This window comes from Falco punctatus, assembly GCF_963210335.1.
Source record: "Falco punctatus genome assembly, chromosome: 1".
Taxonomy (NCBI): domain Eukaryota; kingdom Metazoa; phylum Chordata; class Aves; order Falconiformes; family Falconidae; genus Falco; species Falco punctatus.
In genome coordinates, this window is record NC_137580.1 from 69,666,051 (window position 1) to 69,689,759 (window position 23,709).

The 23,709-nt window shown below is 38.5% G+C and overlaps 1 protein-coding gene across 1 annotated transcript in view; it reads left to right on the forward strand.

Moving 5' to 3' along the window:
- Positions 1–3,536: 3,536 nt before the first annotated feature.
- TACR3 (tachykinin receptor 3) overlaps positions 3,537–23,709 on the forward strand; it is a 65,206-nt gene continuing 45,033 nt past the window's right edge. Inside the window, exon 1 of the mRNA XM_080379712.1 lies at positions 3,537–23,072. Within this exon, the coding sequence (XP_080235838.1) occupies positions 22,597–23,072 (476 nt within the window). The 5' untranslated portion in view covers positions 3,537–22,596. The remainder of the gene's footprint in view (positions 23,073–23,709) is intronic.

The following is a 23,709-nucleotide window of genomic DNA, read 5'->3' on the forward strand; positions in this document are numbered from 1 at the left end:
TGCTCTGGGTGTGCACTGATGTTACACTTGATTGCAACGTGCAGCTGAGTATTCTTAATGCTCTTCTATGGTAACATCAGGAAGGGAAGAGGCAGCTAGTGCTCTTGAAACACATAAATCACAAACATTTTGCACGGTTTTGAGACAGGGCTTAATGAATGCTATTTAACTTTCCTGTTTATGAATGCTAAAAAATGCTGGAGTTAAGAGACATCTGATTGCTGGCACGTTTATAAAGGAAAATAAATGTCTGCTAAGAAAAGAGAAACAAATTACATAGCACTGTTATATAGCAAACATCAATACAAAGTTGTTGTACATAACAGACTGGTAAAGTCAGAGAAGCACTCTTCAGACTTTTAGTAGAACAAATACAGATGCGAACACAAGTTTTGCACTTGCTGGTGACATCCATCAGAAAGCAATACATTGAAAAAATCTGCTTTTAAACATTTATCTTCTGTAATCCCACACTGCAATTACAATGCTTAAGATTTTCAAACACTGTGACCGTGGCATGCTACAGAAATATACAAGTAATGTCCAAGTGGGCTTATACTATCAATATCTGCTCCAGTCAGTGTGAATAAAATAGACGATTCAAGAATTTCATTTTTTCCTCTTTGCTAAATTCAATTTCCTTACTCACCTCCTGCAATGAGAAAAGTTTTGGAGTATTAGTATGGGCATTCTAGCACGTCTTGAAGGTTTCTTAAGCCATGATGCTTAAGACAATTCTGTGTTACAGCTTGTTCTATTATAACAACTGGTGGAAGAGACAAGAAACAAAGCTCCGTCAGAGTAATTTTCCACAGTAATGAATATTTCTTACAACAGGAACAGCTGAGAAATGGGATTATACAGCTGCCATGTGTTATCCTTGAACCACAACTGAAAATGTAGAAAGGTAAGCAATTGTAATCAACATTCCCAAATTGCAGGGATTTCTGTTCACAGTCTTTGCCAGGAAGAAATGTCAGTGTGCTGGTGGGCCAATGATGCCTCAAGCCATCAAGGGAGCGATGCAACATATAGATGCACTGGTGAGCGAGAAGCTGCGTGGTGCTTAGTTGCTGCCTGGGACTAAACCACAATGGGCAGTCTAAGGTATTATTTCAGTACTCTGAAACAACAATATGAACTACCTGAAGAACTTAGCTTTGAGTTCAGGGAGGACATGTTGTCACCCCTAAGCTAGTTATTTGTCCTAGAAAGACTGGGCTTTCAGTTTTATTTCCAAGCCAACACATCTTTTTTTGCACCATTTGAACAAATAATACTTAAAGGACCAGCTTTTATACATAAAGAAAAAAGGCACAGGACTGTTATTAGAGTCCCTGTATATAGTGGTAATGTTGGGAAATAAAATGTTTTTCTCCTGAAATGACATGGAAAAGTCAACTACTTTGCCCTGCTCATTAACCTAGAGGAAATACATCCTAGCAAAAACATTAGGAGCTGGACTGGGTCCATAACCGAAAGAGGTGATTGTTGTTCTTAATACAGTGATTCAGTTTGCACAGTGTTTCTACTTACATTTTTCAAAAAGCTCTAAACCCATTTAATTCACAAAAGAACCATTCAAAGGAAGTGATTACTAGGTAAACGCCTAAAGAACACAACCCAAAGATATTTTCTTTAACCTGTCTCATGCTTTGACTTCCACATACTTCTAACATAAATCTCTTCTGGAAAATCATTTGGATAATTGCTGTTAATTATTCTTTGTGAGTTTATTTTTCTGCTTCAGCTGCTAAGTAAACCTTTTGAAAGATAGTCTGTCTTACCCTATTTCAAAAGATCTCCCTATAAACTAGAATCTTTGCATTCAAACAGCATAAAAGGACAAGCAACGGATGACCTTGTGAAAGGTGGCTGGTGTTCATTCTGAATGCTGTTGCTGTCCTAGCTGGCCTGTACATTTCTGAGCACAGCCAATTAGACACCATGCTAGACCTTATTAACAGCAAAATGAGCTGTTTCTGCTCTAAGCCAGCTAAATATCTTCATACAATCTTATTTGGGGAAAAAGATTTTGCCAGTTTTTTCAAAGGGAAATAACCAGATTGACTAACATTTAACAAAAGTTTAGTTGGACTAACGTTAATTGTCAATTATACTATTAAATATATGTCAATTAAAACATTTTTTAAAAAAACTTGGTTTGAGGATGGGGGAGTTCTTTGAATTTAATTCTGCTGCTTTTACAGATGCTTGCTTTAATGGACAGCAGCTACAGAGTGAACTCTGTCCTATGAGCTACTATAGATGCACTAACTGCTTCTTCCTCAGGCCAAGTGCTTTACATTTTCTCAGTTCTCCTCCTTCTAATTAGCACCAATCTTTCAGGTTTCTGCAAGGACCTGAAGGTGCCTCCTTCAGCCAGGAGGCACCACACACAAGTCATTGTGAGAGCAATGATGAACCCTCTCAGGCTGCACAATTTATTCATGGATTTCCATATCAGAGGCTCCAAAAGGAAGGACTGGGGTGTATTTCCCCAAGGCATAAAACCAAATTAACAAACCCAAAACATATAATGACCAAACATGCAGCATTCTCTTCTAAGAAGTACAATTCTGAATCTCAAAAACATATAATTTGAAGTAATCTGAACACCTGTCTTCAAGTAACTGCTAATAATTTTGCTTTACTCCAAGCTCAGATCCAAACATCAGCTCCTGAGCAGTTCCTTACACCATTTTATTAGCTTCCACTGGACTAGCTAGGCTGACAAAGGGCTCACAGTTCTACATTAGCCACTCTAAATCAAAATTCAGCCCCAAATGTCTTAAATTAATGCCATTATTGAACTGCAAATATGTTCATTCTCCTGAATGATAGTGTATGTATTTAATAAAAAAAAAATCCACTAACTCTTATTAATGTTTGCAAGTACATAATTTCCCTTCTTCAGTGTTTTCCATTGACAACTCCAGCGCCTCTTGGAAGAAGTCAGCATTCTTCTTCAATGACAGTATATATTTTGTTACAGTGTTTGATGTCTTATTGTTATACCATTTACCTTATTGTTTTCTAAAACAACTGTGTTGACCTTTAAGAATTAGATATGACTGACATTAATGTAAACACCCTCCTGCTTTTCTGAAGCAAATGGTAGTTTTCCTCCTTGTCATTTAGGCTGTCTTCAGTTTTCTCTCAGTCAGTGTAATTCTTAAATGTTTATCTCAAGAGAATGACTTCAGTTATGCAATCAAGGTGTTTCTGGCATAGACTGTTCTTCAGATAAAGGCAGATTAGAAGATCAAATTAATCAACAAGCTTGATTATCATAGAATCATAGAATTGTTTAGTTTGGAAAAGACCTTTGAGATCATCAATTCCAAGTGTAAACCTAGCACTGCTAAGTCCACCACTAAACCATGTCCCTAAGTGCCACATCTTCATGTCTCTTCAGTAATTCCAGGGATGGTGACGCAGCTGCTTCCCTGGGAAGCCTATTCCAAGGCTTGACCACCCTTTCACTGAAGAAATTTTTCCTAAAATCTAATCTAAGGCTCCCTGGCCATTTTTCTTTTACCCTATTGCTTGTTAATTGGGAGAAGAGACTGACACCCACCTTGCTACAACCTCCTTTCGGGTAGTTGTAGAGAGCAATAAGGTCCCCTTGAGCCTCCTTTTCTCCAGGCTAAACCACCCCAGTTCCCTCAGCTGCTCCTCAGAAGACTTGTGCTCCAGAACCTTCAACAGCTTCGTTGCCCTTCTCTGGACACGCTGCAGCACCTCAGTGTCCCTCTTGCAGTGAGGGGCCCAAAACTGAACATGGGATTCAAGGTGCAGCCTCACCAGCGCTGAGTACAGGGGGACAATCACTTCCCAAGTCCTGCTGGCCATGGCCACAGGATCTCACAAGCCAGGATGCTGTTGGCCTCCTTGGCCACCTGGGCACACTGCTGGCTCATGTTCAGCCGGCTGTCGACCAGCACCCCCAGGGCCTTTTCCCCCAGGCAGCTTTCCAGCCGCTCTGCCCCAAGCCTGTAGCCTTGTGTGGGGTTGGTGTGACCCAAGTGCAGGACCCGGCACTTCTCATACAATTGAACCTCATATAATTGGCCTTGGCCCATCGGTCCAGCCTGTCCAGACCCCTCTGCAGAGCCTTCCTGCCCTCAAGCAGATCAACACTCCTCCCAGCTTGGTGTTTGCAAACTTACTGAGGGTGCACTCAATCCCCTTGTCCAGATCATCGATAAAGATACTAAACAGGACTGGCCCCAAGACTGAGCCTTGGGGAACACTACTTGTGACCTCATTATGACTAACAAGAGATTAAGTATATGTTCTGTCTCTTTTTTTTGATGCTAATTTTGCCAAATAAAGGATACATTTATGCATTTATAATCCATAGTCCTACCTGTTTGGAGATTTATTACTTAAAGCTGTTGTTTGCTTTTCATCTGCCATACTGCATATTGCTTACAGAGAGATTCTATACATTTTGCACATGATTATCATCTCGCTCTGGAAGCTTTAAGCCTACCAATATTATTCAAGAGTTCTCTTCTACATTTTGTGGTTTCTGTAATTCTGAAAGGCATTGCTAAAAACTCCAGCTAAAACACACAAAATATTTAATTTCAAAAATTCAGAATACTGTCCCTATGAGAAAAATCATACAAGATTTAGAAGAAATCAACTCATTTTTATAGGATGCAAAAAACAGGTAGCATGTAATAGGGAATAGTATTTTTCTATGGGTTTTAACAACCTATTGTTTTCCAATTTGTATTTTTTAAAAAGCCCTGTAGGAACGCTTACATGTTCTTTTAATACTCCAGGAAAATGTAAACAGGTAAAGTCGTATTACTGCCTCAGGTATAAACCATCAACTCATTGTACAACAAAAACCTGCCCCTTCATATCTCCTTAGCTGACAGAAAGATAATTCTAAAATAAATTAATTGACAGAAGCCCCAGCTTTCTTCCACCAGAGCAATTCTTATGTGTCATTTACTTTAACCTATGCCTTCCCCCAAGGGGTGGCTCCTTCAAATTTTCCACCGCCAACCTGTCCTAGCTTCTCTCTCTGGCCACTCATCCCTTCCAATTCTCTAACACAAGCACAATCATCTAAAGGATCCAAAAATTAGGATTCTGATCTTAGAAGGCAAAGCAGGCCACTGATAATCCTCAGCTTGTGGGAGGAAAGCTAAATATCTGCACAGCCTTCTCATTCCATTCTGATTTCTCAGGGTACGTATGTCATTTTTTTAATTCCCTTCTCTAGCTAAGGGTAGTATATTTTTCAAATGAAATTAACTTAAAATTCTGTAATAACAACATAGCATGTATATAAAGATCCTTTGCTACCAGATGAGTCAGTATCGACTCTTATGGAATAAAGAGCTTTCACTACACACCCCTGTGGCTACGGGCCCATCAGGTTGGACTTTAACTGGCTGTCTTCACTCAGAGACAAGATGGCAGAATCAATGTAAATATTATCAGAAAGTGTCAGCTCAGTAGCACCCAAAATTCAAATAGGATGCTAAAAATAGTTAAGGTATAAAGAACAGAACACTATTATACTGTAGTATGAATCTATAAGGCAACTACAACCATTCAGAAAAAAAAGATACAGGTAACTAAAAGTTTTGCAGAGAAAGGCAACAATATTTAAGGGAAATGAGAGATATGCTGTAGTTAACACATGGGAAGGTTTAAACATATCAGAAATCCTCTGCTTGCAAATGAAACACATCTAATACATCTTAACTGATTTGGAGAAAATGAATAGAGAATGGCTATTTCTTGAGTTTTAGAAATTAAAAGATCAGAGAAAGTCCAAAGAAATTATCAGGCCACAAATTTCAGAGACAAATTGAAATATTTTTTGGCATAGGATATTGTTTACTCACAGCCAGATGATGTATATACCAAAAGTATAAATAAAAACCCTTTTCCTAGGTCTCAGCATGGTATTAGACATGGTACCTCAGATGTGATCTCCTCAGCAAGTTCCCAGGACACCACCAAATAACAAAAAGTTGGATAACACCAGGGGAAAGATTGTATTACACTTCTTTCATTCTTTCTGTTTCTGACACAGAAAGCTGCAGCTGATCGTAGTCACATAGAGGGTTCAGCTTTATCCATCTCTGTACTGGAAAAGACCTGGTGGCCAGGTCTTCACCCAGAAGCTCATCTTTACAGAGGCATCATAAAATCATCCTGTACTTATCTGGAACTACTGGGGCCTCTTTTATTGAATGAAAAGAAAAGCAGTGACATCACTTCTTACATGAAACTCTCAGTGGCTGTTGAAAAACATTTTTATTGCAGTGGGAATTCAGGAGAGTAATTCAGTTCACTGAGCTTCCTTTCTCTTAAAAGCTGAAGATTTTTATCTCTAAATCTAGTTTCACAGATTCTGTGCTAACCAGGAGATACTCTGTATAGACATTAGAATTACAGCTTCTGTATCTGTGTGCTTTTCAAAACTTAACATTATAGAACTGAAGGAGGCATTTCCACTGGGCCAATTACCCAGTGAAGTCAATGGTAAAGATAAACAAGCTTAAAAAAATATATGTATATAGTGGCACCTTTCCATGGGATTTGGAACTAGTGCCTGGTAATGATTCACCAGACGTTCTAGATCTATCTAAGAATATATGATTCCACCACAGATGCAGAGTATATACAGCAGAAAAGTTTATTTCAGTTTTCTGTGATGGAAGATGATTCCTGGATTAGCTGATTAATTGCATTAGCAAAGTGTCTTGCAGGAAACAAAGCCTATGGGATGCAGAACATTCTCTCAGGAAAGAACTCAGTAGAAAGGTGACAACATGCATTGATTAGCATATCAATATGAATTTGTCAGTTATATAAACCTGGAATGCCAGTTTGCACTTAGCTTAAAAAAAGAAGAGTTTGCTCTTCTCAAATAAGAAGTGCCAGCAATGAAAAATACAGTTGATTGCTGCAGATTGATGGCAGTTGGGGTAAGGGAGATGCAACTAGATAAAGAAAATGTTTACTTTATTAAAATCTTTAAGTGATCTTCAAGTGAAAAATACTATTTTCTGTCCACAGTATCAAACCACTATTTTCTGACCTTAAGGCTTTGGGCTGCATGTAAACAGATGGCAGGAACTGAACAGTATGCGAAAAACCACCAGCCTCCAGTGTACAGCCCTGAGAATTTTCAGTATATATTTTGGTCCTGAATCAAAACAAAAGCATCACCAGAGATTAAGAATAATTTTTTTCCAAGTAGAAATTCTCAAAAGTTTAGATTTAAAGGAAAAAAAAACCTAACAACAAAACAACAACAAAATGCTTTGTTGTATTTCACAAAAGAAATAATTTCCACATTCTGCAAGTCAAACGCTTTCATTTGAGGTCTGGAGACACGAGAAGCGTGTAGACTCTGTGGTAATGCAGTCTGAGTAAAGTCCCACTAATGAAAGACAGGGGCCTAAACAAAGCTGCTGGGTGTTGACAGATAAAACTGCAATATTTTTAGGTCTCACTGTGGACGTCTGATAAAATGTATAATTATACAAGTGTTATTATAAACACAGTAAAGATCAGTGTTTTTCAGTCCTTTCTGCTCCCCCCCCCCCCCCCCCCAAACAATTTGGTTCAACTTCCAATTATCTGCAGTGCTCTCTTTCCAATCTCCTGTTTCCTGGCTGTACGTTGATTTGTCTTTTACCCTTTTGTCCTTCCTTCTGTCCAGTTTTCTGTCATTCTGTCCTGAATGGAAGTTGGATTTAATGGCTGTCATTGACTACTGCCCCAGGCCCAGACTCCAAGTACCTTTTGCTTTGCCATGTTGGCATCCCGTACGCTACCTCAGTATGAAACAAGAATATGAGGCAAAACCACTGCTTAGCAGCAGGGAACACTAGTTCATCTTTCTGGGATAGTGGTTTCATTAGGGAAATGCCAGAATTCATTCAAAGTACATATGCCAGCCCAGGATTTCCCTATCTTTCTCATCCATAAAAGAAAATGTGTGCTTTACAGCAAGAGTGATGAAGGGCCCTTTCTCTGCCAGATTAATCTGGAAATAAATCCATTAGATAACACGCTGAACACATGAAGTCAGATGCAAGAAATTAGTTTCTTCAGCCTGCAAATGCTACCTCTACACATATTCCTGCCATTACAAATCCTACTTGACAAAATTAAATTATCTGAACAATTTAGTGAGACAACAATCATTTTATCAACACTCACCATCTGTATTGGTTTTAAAAGAGCAAAAGATTTATAAAACATCTTCAATCCCAAGTGCTTGCTACATGAATGAGAACAAATCATTTTTAGACAATAACCTGAAAGGAATATGGGAGATTTAATCAAAAGATTTTTTTTTTTCCTGCCTGCCTCAGGAAAGCTAAGGAAGACTCATATTTTAATTTCAGAAATCCCAGATCTCTGAACTCCTTTTACAGTCCTTCTTGTAGCTGCTTTCTTATAAGAGCCATTGCATTGGGGAAGGGTAGTTGCCTCCGTTTTTTTTTATAGCAAGGCTTAGTTTATAAGTTCATAACACCATAGAAATCATTTTAATTTGACACTTGTTGCAATAATGATTCAACTGCAAGGTAAAAAAAATTGGCTTTAGGACATCCATGCTTGTATCTGTTTATATCTTTGAACAAGGGGGTGGGGGTGGGGGAAAAAATTCAGGCAGTGAGCCATTTCCTTTGTTATTTGCATAAACAGGGAAGCGTTTTCACCTTTATTTTTAAGAAGCTGAGCAAAGCTAGAAGGCATTCTTACGAGATTGTTACTTTGTGCCAGCCCTACATGAATGGTATCCATTAAAGAGAAATCTTACCGACAGATTAATATGGTTAGAGAAATTGCCTGATTATCAACTATCAGCATTGTGGATGCAATAACACATTATGGATGTAGATACAATGTCCATCCACCTTCCTCGAGTCTGTAATCAGGAAAGGAGCAGCAGCACTATCTACTAACTTCTTTATCATTTCCACATAGAAGTTGTTTCCTTGTTCCAAAAACAGCAACAAGGATCAGAAGTGGCTTATTAGCTGCAAATTAGGGAGCTGTCACAGCTCCTTCATCACTAAACTTGCCACAGTGTTTCAGTTTTACTTCTGAGTACTCTGTCTTCCAGGAAAAACAAGCTATCCAACAAATAGATTGGTTATAAGGCAAACTTGGGTCTGCAAAAGTTGAAGTCAGTTAGTTAAGGGAACTTAAATTATTGCAATGTGCAATTGGGGCAAAACATGTCTAACCCTGTGGCAGGGAAAAAAAAAACAATCTTGTGCCAATTTACTGAATATTAACTTGTTAAAATACCAGACATCTTCAGGAATTTACAGTCAATTGGGAGTTTAGGACACATCTCTGTTCTCAACATCAGTCTTGGAACAGAGATAGCTCTTCTATGAAAAAAATCTCTTCTCTGAAATCTTTTCTTGGCAATAGAATATTAAACTGTATTAAAATGTCTTCTGTGTTTTTTCAGTTTTCTCAAAAATACAGTATCTTTACTACTCATTTGTATTGTACAGAATGGGAATATTTTAAGCATTTATTTGAAAATCTACTTGCTTGATAAGAGTTTCTTTTCAAAAGACAAATTACATATACTTCTTATTTATAAACCAAGAAGAACCCAAACCAAAAATCCTTATTTTATTTTGTATATTAAACTGTATTTATTTCAACCCATGAGTTTTCTCATTTTTTTTCTTCCAGTTCTCTCCCCCAGCCCACTGAGTCAGTGGTGGGGGGAGGTGGGAGGTGCAGGGAGGGAGTGAGGGAGCAGCTGTGTGGTGTTTAGCTGCCTACAGGGGTTAAACCACAACAGGCTCATAATGGGATGCTTACAAGGATCAGGTAGCCTAGAGGAAAGAATAAATGCCAAGTATCCTCATGAAAAATTGCAATTATTCTCTTCCAGGAATTCATGTCAAAAAAAAAAATAATGAAAAGGCAAGCATGAAAATCTCTCAGCTGATAGACAACAAATAAGAGGCTAATGAGAGTATTGAGACTTTGCTACTTGAATGCAAGAAGTGGCAAGGCACAGGCTGGACCATGACAGCCTGCAGGAGCTGCATCAGTATCCAGCTGCCACAGCCCTTCCTCAAGATGTACCCTTCCACCTAAACACATTAGACAACTTTCCTACCAATAGTATATTCAATTAATGTCCTATGTGTATGTGTTTATTTTGTGTATGTGCATAACACTTATTACAAACATACATGAACACACAAGATTCATAGTAGAATGCTTTTCTGTTATGCCCTAAAGCCAGGCATTGCAGAAGTGAAAAACTAGGAGCAAGGTAGAGTTGACCACATGTTTTTAGTCCTTGTGGAGAGTTGTAACTGAAACAGAAGGGCAAAGAAATATTTTAACCAATTGCTGTCCCAACAACAACAGAAAAGTTGATATTCTGTGGGGATGCAGCTTACTATATGAGTCCTTCCTTGAATTCTTGTTAATGGTCCAGAGCAAGTGAAACCTTTAAAGTAAGAGTCTTTAGGTCCTGGCCTGGTACACTAATAAATTGATAGCAGCTTCTTAGTTAATCCATCAGCTGTGAGCATAACTATTTGTCATGGTTTAACCCCAGCTGGGAACTAAGTACCATGCAGCCACTCACTCACTCTCCTCCCCCGGCCCCTCCTTCCAGTGGGATGGGAAGGAGGAATCGGGGGTGGGGGTGGGGGTGGGGCATGTAAAACCCAGGAGTTGAGATAAGAACAATTTAATAATTGAAAGAAAATAAAATTATAATAACAACAATAATAAAAAGGAGAGGGAAGGGGAGAGGAATAAAATCCAAAGGGAAGGGAAGAAAAAAACCCACAAAGTGATACACAGTGTGACTGCTCACCACCCGCTGACTGACGCCCAGCCAGTCCCCGAAAGCGATCGGCAGGCCCTGTCCAACTCACCCCGCTTTAGATACTGATCATGACACCATATGGTATGGAATATCCCTTTGGCTAGTTTGGGTCAGCTGTCCCAGCCGTGTCCCTCCCAATTTCTTGTGTCCCTCCAGCCCTCTGGCTGGCAGAGCCTGAGAAACTGAGAAGTCCTTGACTTAGTATCAACATCACCCAGCAACCACTGAAAATATCAGTGTCCTATCAGCATTGTTCTCACACCGAATCCAAAACACAGCACTGCACCAGCTACTAAGAAGAAAACTAACTCTATCCCAGCTGAAACCAGGCAACTATTCAAGTTCTTTAAAGATTTGAGAAGGGAGCCCTGCTTTGACAGGAGAGTAGATCAGTGTCCACCTGTGAAATGTTCAAGCCTGCTCACAGCAAAAATACATATATAAAATTAAACAATTATGCATTTCAAAAGTATAGCTGAATTAATAAGCAATAAAAACTCTGTTACTATAAGAGATCAGTCAAAATATTAGTTTGAGACAGTTTTTGACAGAAATAAACATTCTAAGTAAGTAATTTCATAGTTTTGTGGAAATGTACACTGAAATTTTCAAATTTTTGCTAAGAAAAATTTCAAATTTCAATACTTTTTTGTGAAAATGAGAAGTAAAAAAATAGAAAATTGCTTCTTTTCTTTATAACAGGCAAGTGTCCCACTAAAAAAAAAATGTTCCTATTACTACAGAAAATAACAAAAGCTGTCTGATCAAATCATGCTCACGCTCATGAAAATAATGCAAGAAGGCATTTGCCATGGACAGTTTCTACTTTTCACTGTAATTTATGACTGAAAGCCCAGTCAGTGAACATCAGTCAGTAAGCTGGACGGCATAAATGAAGAAATCAACCAGTGATTAAATAATATGGTAATTACACCTCTCATAAAAGTAAGATGATAATCCCTTTAGAAAGAGTATACAAGGAAGTAATTTTGCCATCAGCTCTTCTCAGTATTAGCTATAGTGCTGCGTAGTACAGCATAGTTTAGTATAGTACAGTACAGCAGAGCATAGCACAGCTGAAGAGCATGCAAGATCTGTTTTCACATAAAATAAACTGAGATTGAGTCTAAATCAGAAAACAATATGTGCCACATTGTTACTTGAGAGTTAATTAAAAAAAGGAAAAAAGGGCATGATGATAAAAATCTAAGTACCTTCCACAAAGTTCCCAAATAATTAGTCACCAAATGTGAATGCTAATGTTTGGAGCTTGTCTAAATAAATAAGATGCATTCTTTACAAATTATATTTAGTTACTGTCTTGCTTTCATGCTTCTTTCCTCCCTCTTTGCTACTGGTTGTTCAAAACTCATGTGGTGATATATGTTGTATCCACAAAAAAAAAAAAAAATTAGTCTAAATAATTTCACCCCAGAAAATTAATTGCCTTCCCTCTGTTGTCTTCACAATGTCTCCAGAACATGCTGAATTATTGAGAAAGGTCAGCTCATTTGCAACAAGATTCTTTTTCTGCCAAATGAGCCTGTCTGACACTAGAAATAGGAGAAAGGTTTTGTGATTTAGTGCACAAAACAGCAATAGTATTTTTTGCAAGGAGTGGCATACACAGAAAAGCCTGGGACAAAATTGCTGACATTTGGTTTGCAACCATAACAGCAAAGCTTTGTTGATGTAACTGGTAATCTCAGACCACTTTAAAAATCAGATTTAGGAGGATGGGAATTTTGAAGTTGAGAAAGGAACTGATTTCTCCAAGCTGTGTTGTGCCACAGCCAAACTTAGAATGCAGGTCTCCACAACCCAGTTCAATGCTCTTAACACAACTGGTTATCTTTTGCCTGCCACTTCTCTAGGAAAAAGCATAAGATTAGCTAAGAATATACTTTTCCTTACTTATTTTTTCAAGAAAATATAGTTAATTCCACATGTTCAAAACCAAAACCTGCTGGTTTTAAGCAGTGTCAAGAATACTGAACAGGGCTGATGTAGCACAAAAATGTGTAGCAGCTACGTGATTTTATAGGTCAGCTCAATTAAAAGAAAAGGCAATAGGAACACTATTCCATGCTAAGACAAAACTAGTACAACTTGGCTCCCTTTTCCCCAATTAACAGAATATATCACCTGAAGAATTTATGGCACTGCAGATCAGCCACAGACTAAGCGACCCAGCATACGTAAAATACAACATGCTAAAAGAGGCAAAAAATGAGAAATACCCTTACTCTTCACTCTCCTCCTCTCCATAGCACAACTAAGGCTTATACAAAGCCAAAAAATTAAATATTCTCACCAAAAGTCTGAAACGAAAAAACTCAGGAAATAATTTGGAAAATAATTTCTAATTAGAAGTTACTTTTAGTCAAACTTCTGCTCATTAGTTGCTATGTTAGAAGTATAGAAACTAGTAAGAAAACACTTTCTGAACTCTGCTAATTCCTTAGTAATACTTCATAAATGAGAGAATAATGTAACCCAGAAAATACTTTTCTCTAGCATATAAGAAGAGGAAATCACTGAGAATAAGAGTTTGATGGATCAGCCTCCCATAAGGGAGCTAGCACATCCTATTACATAAGATGATCAAAGCAAGGAAGATACATTCAGCACTACAAATTATTCCTCCAAGTATGATGAACCTAGAAATCACGGCCTGATTCATATCTAAAATATATCTGCTTTTCCTGGACTATCTCCACTATAACTCATTTTTGGTAGAGAACTGCTAAGAACTTTAAATGATGGGTAAGATAAAAAGAGAAACTAAAACTTTACTTTTAGGTGCAGAGTTAAAAGCTGACTTTGCTCTTTAGTTAAAAAGGCAGAAATTTAGAGAAATTAGAATAATTCTGGATCAACATCAGTGTAAGTGAGATTGGAAAATGTCATGTATACCAAACCTAGCATCAGCATGTCCTTTCCTTCTTCCTTACAGTCACTTCCGTGAAGTTTAGACTGTGCTCCTTTTAAAAATAAATAAATTTTCTGTAATAATCCATTTTGCTGTAGTGCTTTTCAGTTTTATTATTACTACTGTTTGTAATGTTCATTTCTTCTTGATTCCTTAATCTGCTCTGGTTAACCTATTTGTTTCACAGGTTTTATGGATATTAAAAGTGATGACCTACTTTTTCTAAAACTTCGAAACACAAACATTCTGCTTTTTCTTAAACTCTAAGCAATATAGAAATACAAGTGCAGCAGGAAACTTCTTTGGCCTTGTGAATAAAGCTAGAACGTTTTTTAAAAAAACAGTTCACTGAGCAGCAAAAACAGAGTAGAAATTTACAAAATCAGTTGCAGCAAAAAATATTTGCCGTCTGGAAGGCTTGGAGGAGGGCAATTGCAGTTAGCATATTTCTAGAAAATCTTCTATTAGAAAAACAAACAAAATTACTTTCTTTATCACTCATCCTCTTTTTTTGTTTTTCCTATCACAGCTTCTTGGAAGTCACAATGACCTAGAAATCTTCAAGTCAATTTGTAATCAGTCATATTTTCTCAAAATTTTTGGACTGTAATGCAGCTTTCTGAACATCGACCAAGTATGTGATCTTCAGCAGTCAATGAACAATTGGCCAGTCAACTTCAGAGTGTCATTCTGTGGGGTAGCTACAGGAATGGCTCTTCTCGTGCTGAAAAACTCTAATTCTGAATAAGGAAAGAAAAATGCCAAGTATATTGTTCCTACATAAATAGTCATCTTTCAAGATGAATATAGGAAATCAATTTAATAAGAACATTTTGTAAATATATATCATAGCAGAAATAAGATGGTTCAATGGTTTGCAGAAAGAGTGCCAGAGATTGACTGACAGCTTGAAGCCAAAAATTGAAATTCACTGATATGGTCATAGTTGTTCTTCCTTTCATTCCAATTCCAAAGGGAGGAGTAAGATCATACAACAGCAAACAGAAACTAAGTATTAGGGAGAAGAGACAAGGAAAAAAAAAAAGTTTGGCAACATGATAATTGAAAAATAATACTTCTTAAGACATGATTATTTCACTAATGGGTTTCATAAAACTCTATGTAGGCAGATCATATTGTGTTTTGGACAAAGAATTTAAATTATTATTTCTGCTGAGAACCAGATGACTAGCAGATATTTTGGCTTAAGAAACTCTGTAGTTTAGAAATAGAACATTTGTGATAAAATGTCACAAGAATACCATAATACTTATGCATCTGTTTTGATGGGTTTTTTCCACTGACAGTCACATAGGCAAATGCACATAACATGACATAACATTGTCAGCATGTAGGCCACAACAATGGTTTAGGATGCGGAAAAACCAAGTTCAGATCCCCTCTCCACCTGCATCTTAGATAAAAAAACTGGATTCTGAAGCAGACAGGGCACAAATCTCAGATTCCAAAATGTAGAATAGGAGAAAGCAAATGTTTTCCCACATTTGAGACAGTAGTTGAGAATATTTTCTTTTATCCTTTAATTCCAATGCAAAAAGATACATTTCAAGACACAAAATTTGCTATGTTGCAAAAAGGCTCTCTCCTATATTTGCTACACAGCTTGCAGATACAGCTTTTCTGCTAAGTTGTTATATGCGTACCACATAAGCAGTTACAAAATTCACTTGAATCTGATCCCACTCTAACACTGGAATTTAAAATTATTTTTGGCCAGAAGTGATAAGAATGTGTAAATCCATACCTTTTTTTACTTTTTTCCTTGTATAACAAAGACAAGAGTTGCAAACTATTTCTATGCTGCCAGAATATGGTCTCATATAAGCATCCCAATTAGATAGTCTTCTAAAATGGATGAGATCACATACATTTTTAGAAATATTCTGTAGATGCTATTCTAAAACTGTGAATTGCCTGTAATGCGTTACAAAGAAGAATCCATAAAAATTCTTTTTTTAATGAAGGAAGCAAGTAACATTGAATATTCTCTTGATATGACAGTGACAGAAAGATAATATGTCCTGTTATTAAAAGTCAAGAAGCTTCCTTGTTTTACTTTTCAGGTAACAGTGAAACACAGATTTGTCACCAACGTTCTATGAATAACATGGATAAAGCTACCTGAAAATCTTATTTCCTGATTTCACTCAGCACTGAGTTACCATGATTCCACTCACTCCTCCTTAAGACCTTAAAATATGCATTTTATTATGCATGAATACGTATGTTCATTTTGTTATATATAACATATATTCAGTAACCAGGAGAAAGAAGTGTCACCAATAAAATTCCCCTTAATTTGGATGTTTGGAAGGAAACAAGTCATTGGAAAGAGTCCTGTGGGAGACAGAGGAAATTGTTTTGCCAGTAGGTGCCTTTTCTATTGACTTCAGTGGACTTGAAAACAGGAATTTCAGGTGGCAACAGCAGCTACCCATTAGTTTCAAGACTGTAGGTTCATAACCTGCAAGAACTAAGAAAATACATTCTTTTCACCTCTGATTTATGTGACCTTATAATTCTGTGGTTAAATGTAACTTTAAAAAATTATTAAATCAATTTTAAAAAAAGGAATATGCAGAAATCTACAGGAATTCACACATACATGTAAGTTGCTAGTTCATCTCACCTATGACATTAAACAGGCACTTGAGCAGTTGGAGAAAGATGAAAATGCAGAGGTCTCTGGAATTACAATTGCAAATAAATTGTCTCCCACTGGAGAGAATAAAGAATGTACAGTGGTTAGAAAAAAAAATAATTCAGTGAAGATATCACACTAATTTGTGTCAGGGGCTGCAATGAATAATGTGAAGAGGATAAGAATAATAGCAGGAAAGAAGACTAATCACAATAGCCCAAGAAAATGTTTATTATATCATGTCCCATTTCACTTTGCCTTTACCTCCTCTCCAGATGCACTGCTGTCAGGTAGAAGAACCACTTGAATCAATCCACTTAATTTTTTCAAAAATATTGCCAGTATCGCACTTTATATAATGTATTTTCCTCTCAAAGCCCTAGCTGACCAAGAAAGCAAATTATTAAGAATTATTTTTCACAGAACTATGCCCTACAAATTACATTTTGATGCAGGCACCTCATTGTACCAGCTATTCAGGCCCTTCAGCCATGCCTTATCTGCAGCAGCTATAAAACAGAGGGCTAAACTATGCTGGTGACAATGGAAACCAAGGGTGTTTAGCCTTTCAGGAGGATCAGAAGATCAAACTCTCAGTGGCTGAAGAAATCCTACTGGTTCTTTCTTTAAAGAAGAATAAATACTTTGTGAATATTATCTATAATTCAGAATAGTGTTCATTTCTATTTAGTGTTAATTTACTATAACTCATCCCTTAACTCAGACCTGCTAATTTTTCCTTTAAAAGTAGTTTCAGCGAAGCTGCACCTCAGCATCATATTCCAGAAGAAAACTTGTCTCTGATCAGTTCTTTGGCTCTGATTGTCCCCACCCTTCTGGCCCCCTCTAGCTATGATGGGGAACCACATACAATACTCCTGGTTTTGGTCTACTCTGCTGCAACATCCTTACTCACATACTTGTGTAGTGGCCTGATCTCCTACTGAGTCATTTTCAGTCAGTGCGAGGAAGAAGACTTTTGCATTTATAAGCAATAATCAGAAACCAAGTTTGAACTGAGTTTTCCAGCTGTGTTGTAAGCTACACAAATATGAAGCAAACAGTTCAAAACCCAGGTAGGCCGACATTGTAATGACAGCAGCACAATGCTAACCGGCAGCCATAATAAATAGGACAGTGTTGAGCATCTAAAAATGGCAAAAAAATGTCTTGCCATAGCTAAAGGTTTGCATGACTGACTAATGAACAAGAGAAATAAAAGCTGAAGGAAAAAAAGAAAAGTTGCTGCTGAAAGGTCATCTCTTCCAGCTGGGGGCTGGAGGAAGGAGGCAGGGAAAGAGGTCATTAGGCTAAGCCTAATCAAGCAAGCAAATCCAAAACCAAAAGCAAACTCAGCAATGCCCTCAGTGCTAAATACAAAAGAAAAGAATCATAGAGGACAGGTCTTGTGAAACAGAACTGTCATTAACAATGATGTAGTTAGCACCCATGCTAAATAGATATGCTGTGCAGCCTGCTATTTTACTACAAATCCCTGTTGTTTGTGCACTACAATGTTCTCTGGCTCTCTTTCCCATAGCACACATTAATTTAGTGGAAGAGTAATTTCAGATGAAAACTTCAAGTACACCAAAAAACCTGTAGAAGATTATATCATACTCTTATATATAGCAAATAGAAAAATGTCTAAATCTACCTTGTAGTCAAGATGCTAAGCCAAAAGTTTAGCTTCCACTCTAGGCCCAGTAGGAAAGGTTTTGCTGGAACTGTGAAAAAACAGCTTCAAGCTATATATCATAAAGAAAGTACTACAATCACAGCTACTTTCCTGATCACACTTTGGATATTTCTTTGACATTTCTGTTTCTGTGAAGCTGGGAAATGCAGAACTGCTAATAGCCGCAAGTTTAACCTCAGCCAACTGTACAAGCACAAACTTGCTATCAGTGGAAGGGCAAAAGAGAACAGCAGATAGCAGATGACCAGAAAGCAGTCACTCTAAAATTAAGAACAGTCTTGCCCAGAGGAAAATGAAATATTCCCACTGGGAATATGCATAAGCTGGAAAGGCCAAAAGTTAACATAAGAATTCATGTACATGTAACAGTTTTAGAACAAAATGCCTCTACAACTATCCTCTTTTTCTACAGAAGATTGAGAAAAAAAACAATGTTTGTCTTTTGTACCACTTCTTTGCATAAGTTTCACCACGGTCAGGCAGGTTTTGCTAATCAGAAATTATTAATAAAAGTGTTTTCACCAAAGTTGCTATTGCACTTATTTGAGAAACTGAATGCTGATGATCTTCAGCTGACAAAACTTCAATCAGTATATGCATAATCAGTACAAATTTTGATGGAGAAACACAGCTGACTTCATTGTCCAAGTGAATTTCCTCTCTAGGCAAGAGCCACTTACTGGCTGCCTAACTTCCTTCCTTAATTAGATGAATAAAATGCTAGCAACACAGGTGCTAGAGGGCAGGTCAACCTATTTCCTTGCTGCAGTCTTTTGGATGCAGGAGGACCTGGTTTTGCATCAATTGATAGTACTAGACTACTTCTCTAGGATTTCAATAAGAAGAAAAGCCGGAACACAGATAATTTATTCTAGCAAATTTTTACAGTCATCTCCAAAAGGAATTGAAAATGTTCCCCATGGGAGGCTGCTCCAGTTGCCCAGTGTTTGCCCTGTACTTTTCAGTGTTACACCTCGTGAAACAAAACAGCTCCTGATACTCAGCCACCTCTTCTGCCAGGTTTGGGCACCTGCTGCAGCACAGCAGCTAACATCCAGCTTACTGAGCAAGTGACTAATGAAAAATCTAGATTTTCCATTATGCTAATGGTACCCCACAGTTTTTCCTCTCCTCTCCACATGTGTGGAAGAGAGGGGATGATGAAGAGCACAGTGTACAAAAAGTTCCCTACAGGAGTGCAATATTTCCTGTTTACTCAGGGTATCCCTGAAGAGGAAGACAGGAATCAATACTTCCATTTCTACACTGCAAATCTGACACTTTTGTTCACATACTGTGTTGGTGGCCTGGCTGACGGTTCACAAACAGACTACAAAAAGCTTCCCAGTTTTTGTTTAAAGTCTCAAAGACTCAATTTACCTATAGCTTTTCTTGCATAACGAGATGTACTGACTTCTCAAACTGTGACTAGGAATGCATAGAGGAGAACAATTTCCCTTGGGGTTACCTGTAGAGGATTGGAGAAAGACACGTGGGAACAGTCTGTCCAGAACACCTCAGATGCAATGGCAAGCAGTTTTCCAACACAGAGACCTAGAACAAGCATCATTCCTGTGAGAAAAGAGGAACAAGAAATTAAACTCCTGCACTCAAATTTAAATGCAGCCCCATAGTTTGCAGCATTGCTGCAGAACTACTGCATATTGCACATTTTTCAGGGGAACTCACCACTGAGACAGAACTTACACATGTGACCAGAATGTGACTCCACGAACAATACAGCGCAAGTAGTTCAAACACAGATCCTCTATGTTTCTGTACAGGAGAAGTTACCACAGGTGCTATACAGTATGTTGTTCCTGTATGTTTTCACTCTGCTGCATGCTCAGAAGTACCATGTGTAAGAAATAAGGCCCTTGTTTCTCTGCTGAAGCTGAGGAGAAGGAGTAACAGAGCTGGGGTTGGGAGAGCTGGGTGGAAGCAACAGAAGCATGTGGGACATAAGGACGTGGGCAGCTGATGTGGAAATGTGAAAAACACATCGGCATAGCAAAAGGTTACAGTCTGGAGTCCCTACTTTGGACATAAAGGTGGAATGGTATAGGGCACAGGTCTGGGTTTGTGCTTTCTGGCTCAGAGCCATATGAAAATCTTGAGTGAAGCTTCCAGAGTCAAGAGTTCAGTGTCCAAGTTTCTGCTATAACTAGTCAGTCCTCACTCATTCGAACCACCATGTGAATTTTTTCAACACTCAAAACTCATAGAGATTTTCTTTACCACAGTTAATTAAACTTCTTACTTGGATTTTGCCTCTGATTTAGATAATTTTTTACAAGTCAGACTTCTTTGCCCAGGTATGGGATTCTCTCAGTCTATCCCAGTGGCCTATTTTGGACAACATGATACAAGAAGCCCTAGCTACTAACCCTCTGGCCAGCACCTCAGTGATTTTACCAGGACAGTGCACCTGAATTATTCAACTACTTATTCTTCACTGCCTTCCCAAAGTCCCCTCTATATGTGCCCAAAAGGCAGAGAAATATATCCCACAGTTTGCTGGGGAGCTAACTTAAAGAGTGGTTCAGCTTGCTCAGCACTACTATAGTCTTTGCTTCTTACTATGGGATCTCTTGAGAACACGGCACATAGCCTGTAGGGGAAATGCTGTGGGAGCAACTATTCCCTTCTTCAGACTTGCCTCTAGGGAGAGGATGAAAGATGATGCAGACAAAAGATTTAGGACTTGAAATGGAACCGTGGGATTAACTCCAGTGGTTTTCCTGTGGTGAGGACCTGCAGCACATGGGTAGGCTCTAAACATGCTGTAGCAAAGGGTGGTTTCCAGCAGAGCTTCTAAGCCTGGGGTGGGCTGCTGTTTGAGATCATGTTAGCTGCTAAGAGCTGAGAAGCATATAGAAATGGCCACAATTGCAGTCATTCAAATTAAAACTGCAGTGAAGACCTGACAAAGTACAGACACTACTTCCACTGGGTAAATACAGCAGGGAGGAAGTGGCACATAGAAATATATGAATTTTGTATGAATATTTTGTTTAAAAAATGTAGAATGTGTCGTTGCTGATAGGGGTATTGAATAACTCCCACTGCTGTGATACAGTTGAAATCTGTGCTGATGACAAGTAGTAGCTCTAAACCATTGAAGAATGGAGCAGATCAGCACTAAAACATATTTTCTCCCTAATGATTGCAGCCTATTGAATAACAGAAGTTTGTCGGTTCAAGTCCCTTGCAATCAACCCTTGCATAAAGCATGCATCCCCAATGCCAGCTGTTCTTAACATATTAACAAGAAAACTGATTTCTTGGATGCAAAAATATCAGGTGTTAAATTTCCTCATTTACCCTTTTCTACCAGTATAGAAATCACTGCATATAAAAATATTGTTTGCTCAAAATAATAATAGTACTAAGTGTGGAGTAAATGCAAATAAGTAAAAAGAACTAAAGAAATATTTTTTTCAAAGACACAAAGAAAACAAACCCCTACCACTTTACCCATATTTAAGGTCATCTGTATGTAGGGCTGCATAGGGTTTTCACAAAAATCAGTGTCTGCTGGACATGTAAATGGCTTTACAAGCACAGAAGTTACTGCTGTAAGAAAAAGATAGTCACATTTTAGTTTTGTAAGTGTTTCTTTTTTTTAAATTACATATTACAGGTTGAAAAGTGAAATTAGAGAGCAACAGGATGTATTTATTTATCTGAAAGAGGTTGCTATTACAAATCTGTAGTTAACAGAAAGGTTAAAAGGAAATCATGTACCAAATGAAAAGACAGCAGCAAAAAAACCAGATCTAAACTCATCTGGAAACAGCATTAAATAAAAGCGGTCTCAGTCCTGGAATGTTCAACCAAACCAGCTAATGAGCCCTGCAAAGACAGGGCAAGCAGACTATTTAAAAAGGAAGCACAATAATGAAACTTAAGGCAATATGAAACAAATCTCTCAACATAAATGAGACAAGAATTCGTTTTCCCCGTGGCACTCTCCGCAGCTGCTGAAAGTGCCTGCTGCTAGCAATGAATGAAATAAAAGTGGAGGAGGGGGAACAGAGAGAAAGAGGTGTTACCTTACCAGCCCTCGGAGCTCATCACTCCACTCCCTTCATGACGCTGGGAACTCACAAGCCTATAAAATGTGCCTTAGCTCCCAGTCCCCTTCTTCAGCAAAATCAAAAGCAAGAGGTGTCTGTACAGAGGAGGAATAGGATGCTGTTCTACCCAGAGGTAGCTCTCCTGACTCGGCTGGTACAGCATTTCTAACAGCTTGAACAGCGTAGCCAAAGCTTTTCTGACAGACCTCTCCTTCCCAGTACCTGCTGTGCTGCCTCACTTCCTTTTCTCTTTCTTTCCTCTTCCTTATCTGTTGGTGGGGATTTTGGAGGGTTGGGAGAGGGAGGTGGGAGAGGACATAATTCCTGGAAAAGAGGAGAGGAACATCCAAGATGACTTCTGTCCCCAGAGCCAACTGGAATGTGAGCATGAGCAGCAGGTGGAACGTGAGCCTTGCTGCAGCGGGTGATCCCTGGGGACAGGCACTAGGAGCACCAGCTGGAAATACTTCTCCTCCTACAGCATCCTCAGCAGCCAACTTCTCCAATCAGTTTGTGCAGCCCTCTTGGCGCATTTTCCTGTGGTCTCTGGCTTATGGTGGTGTGGTGGCAGTGGCTGTTTTTGGAAATCTCATTGTCATCTGGATTATCCTGGCTCACAAGCGCATGAGGACAGTGACCAATTACTTCCTGGTGAACCTGGCCTTCTCTGATGCCTCCATGGCTGCTTTCAATACTCTCATCAACTTCATCTACGCGCTGCACAGCGAGTGGTACTTCGGGGAGGCTTATTGCCGCTTCCACAACTTCTTCCCAATCACAGCTGTCTTCGCCAGCATCTACTCCATGACAGCAATAGCTGTGGACAGGTGAGAAAAGAGAGGAAAAGTTTAGGGGTGAGAAATTGAGATCTTATTCTCTGCTGTAATAAAAATACAGAGATAACAATCGTTAAGTGATGAGAGGCAGAGCCCTCAGTAGTTCACTGATTGTGGTGTTCTGTACTTCTTTAAGGACTCTCCCTAACACTCTGGTTTTCTCCCTGTCTTTGGTCTTTCTCCTTCAGCCTTTCACTGCTTTTACACATGCTTTCTTTTACAACAAACACTTCCTCTCTCTGACTTCAGGTGCTCTCTGTGCTCCATCTTTTAATACTAACTCTGTAACAGCAGCCATTGCTCAGGGTTTTGCTTCTGCACATGTGAAAACAGTATCTGTTCCAAAGGCAATGTCATCTAATTCATACTGATAAGGAGTTTTAGAGATTGTGTGTGAAGGGAGAGGATTTCAAATTTCCCTCCTCTTTGTATTTCTGCAGCTGGCAGAGGCATTTGCCTCCTCCTTGGAAATCACTTCAGACTGTTTTTAATAGCTCTTATCACAAACAGCTCTGAGCTGCTTGATTCCTCCTCATTTTAACTAATGAGACTACTTACATTGCCATCTGTGCATATCCAGAGGTCTGGTAAGAACATGGTTGATTTTTTTCTGATTACTTGCAGCAAA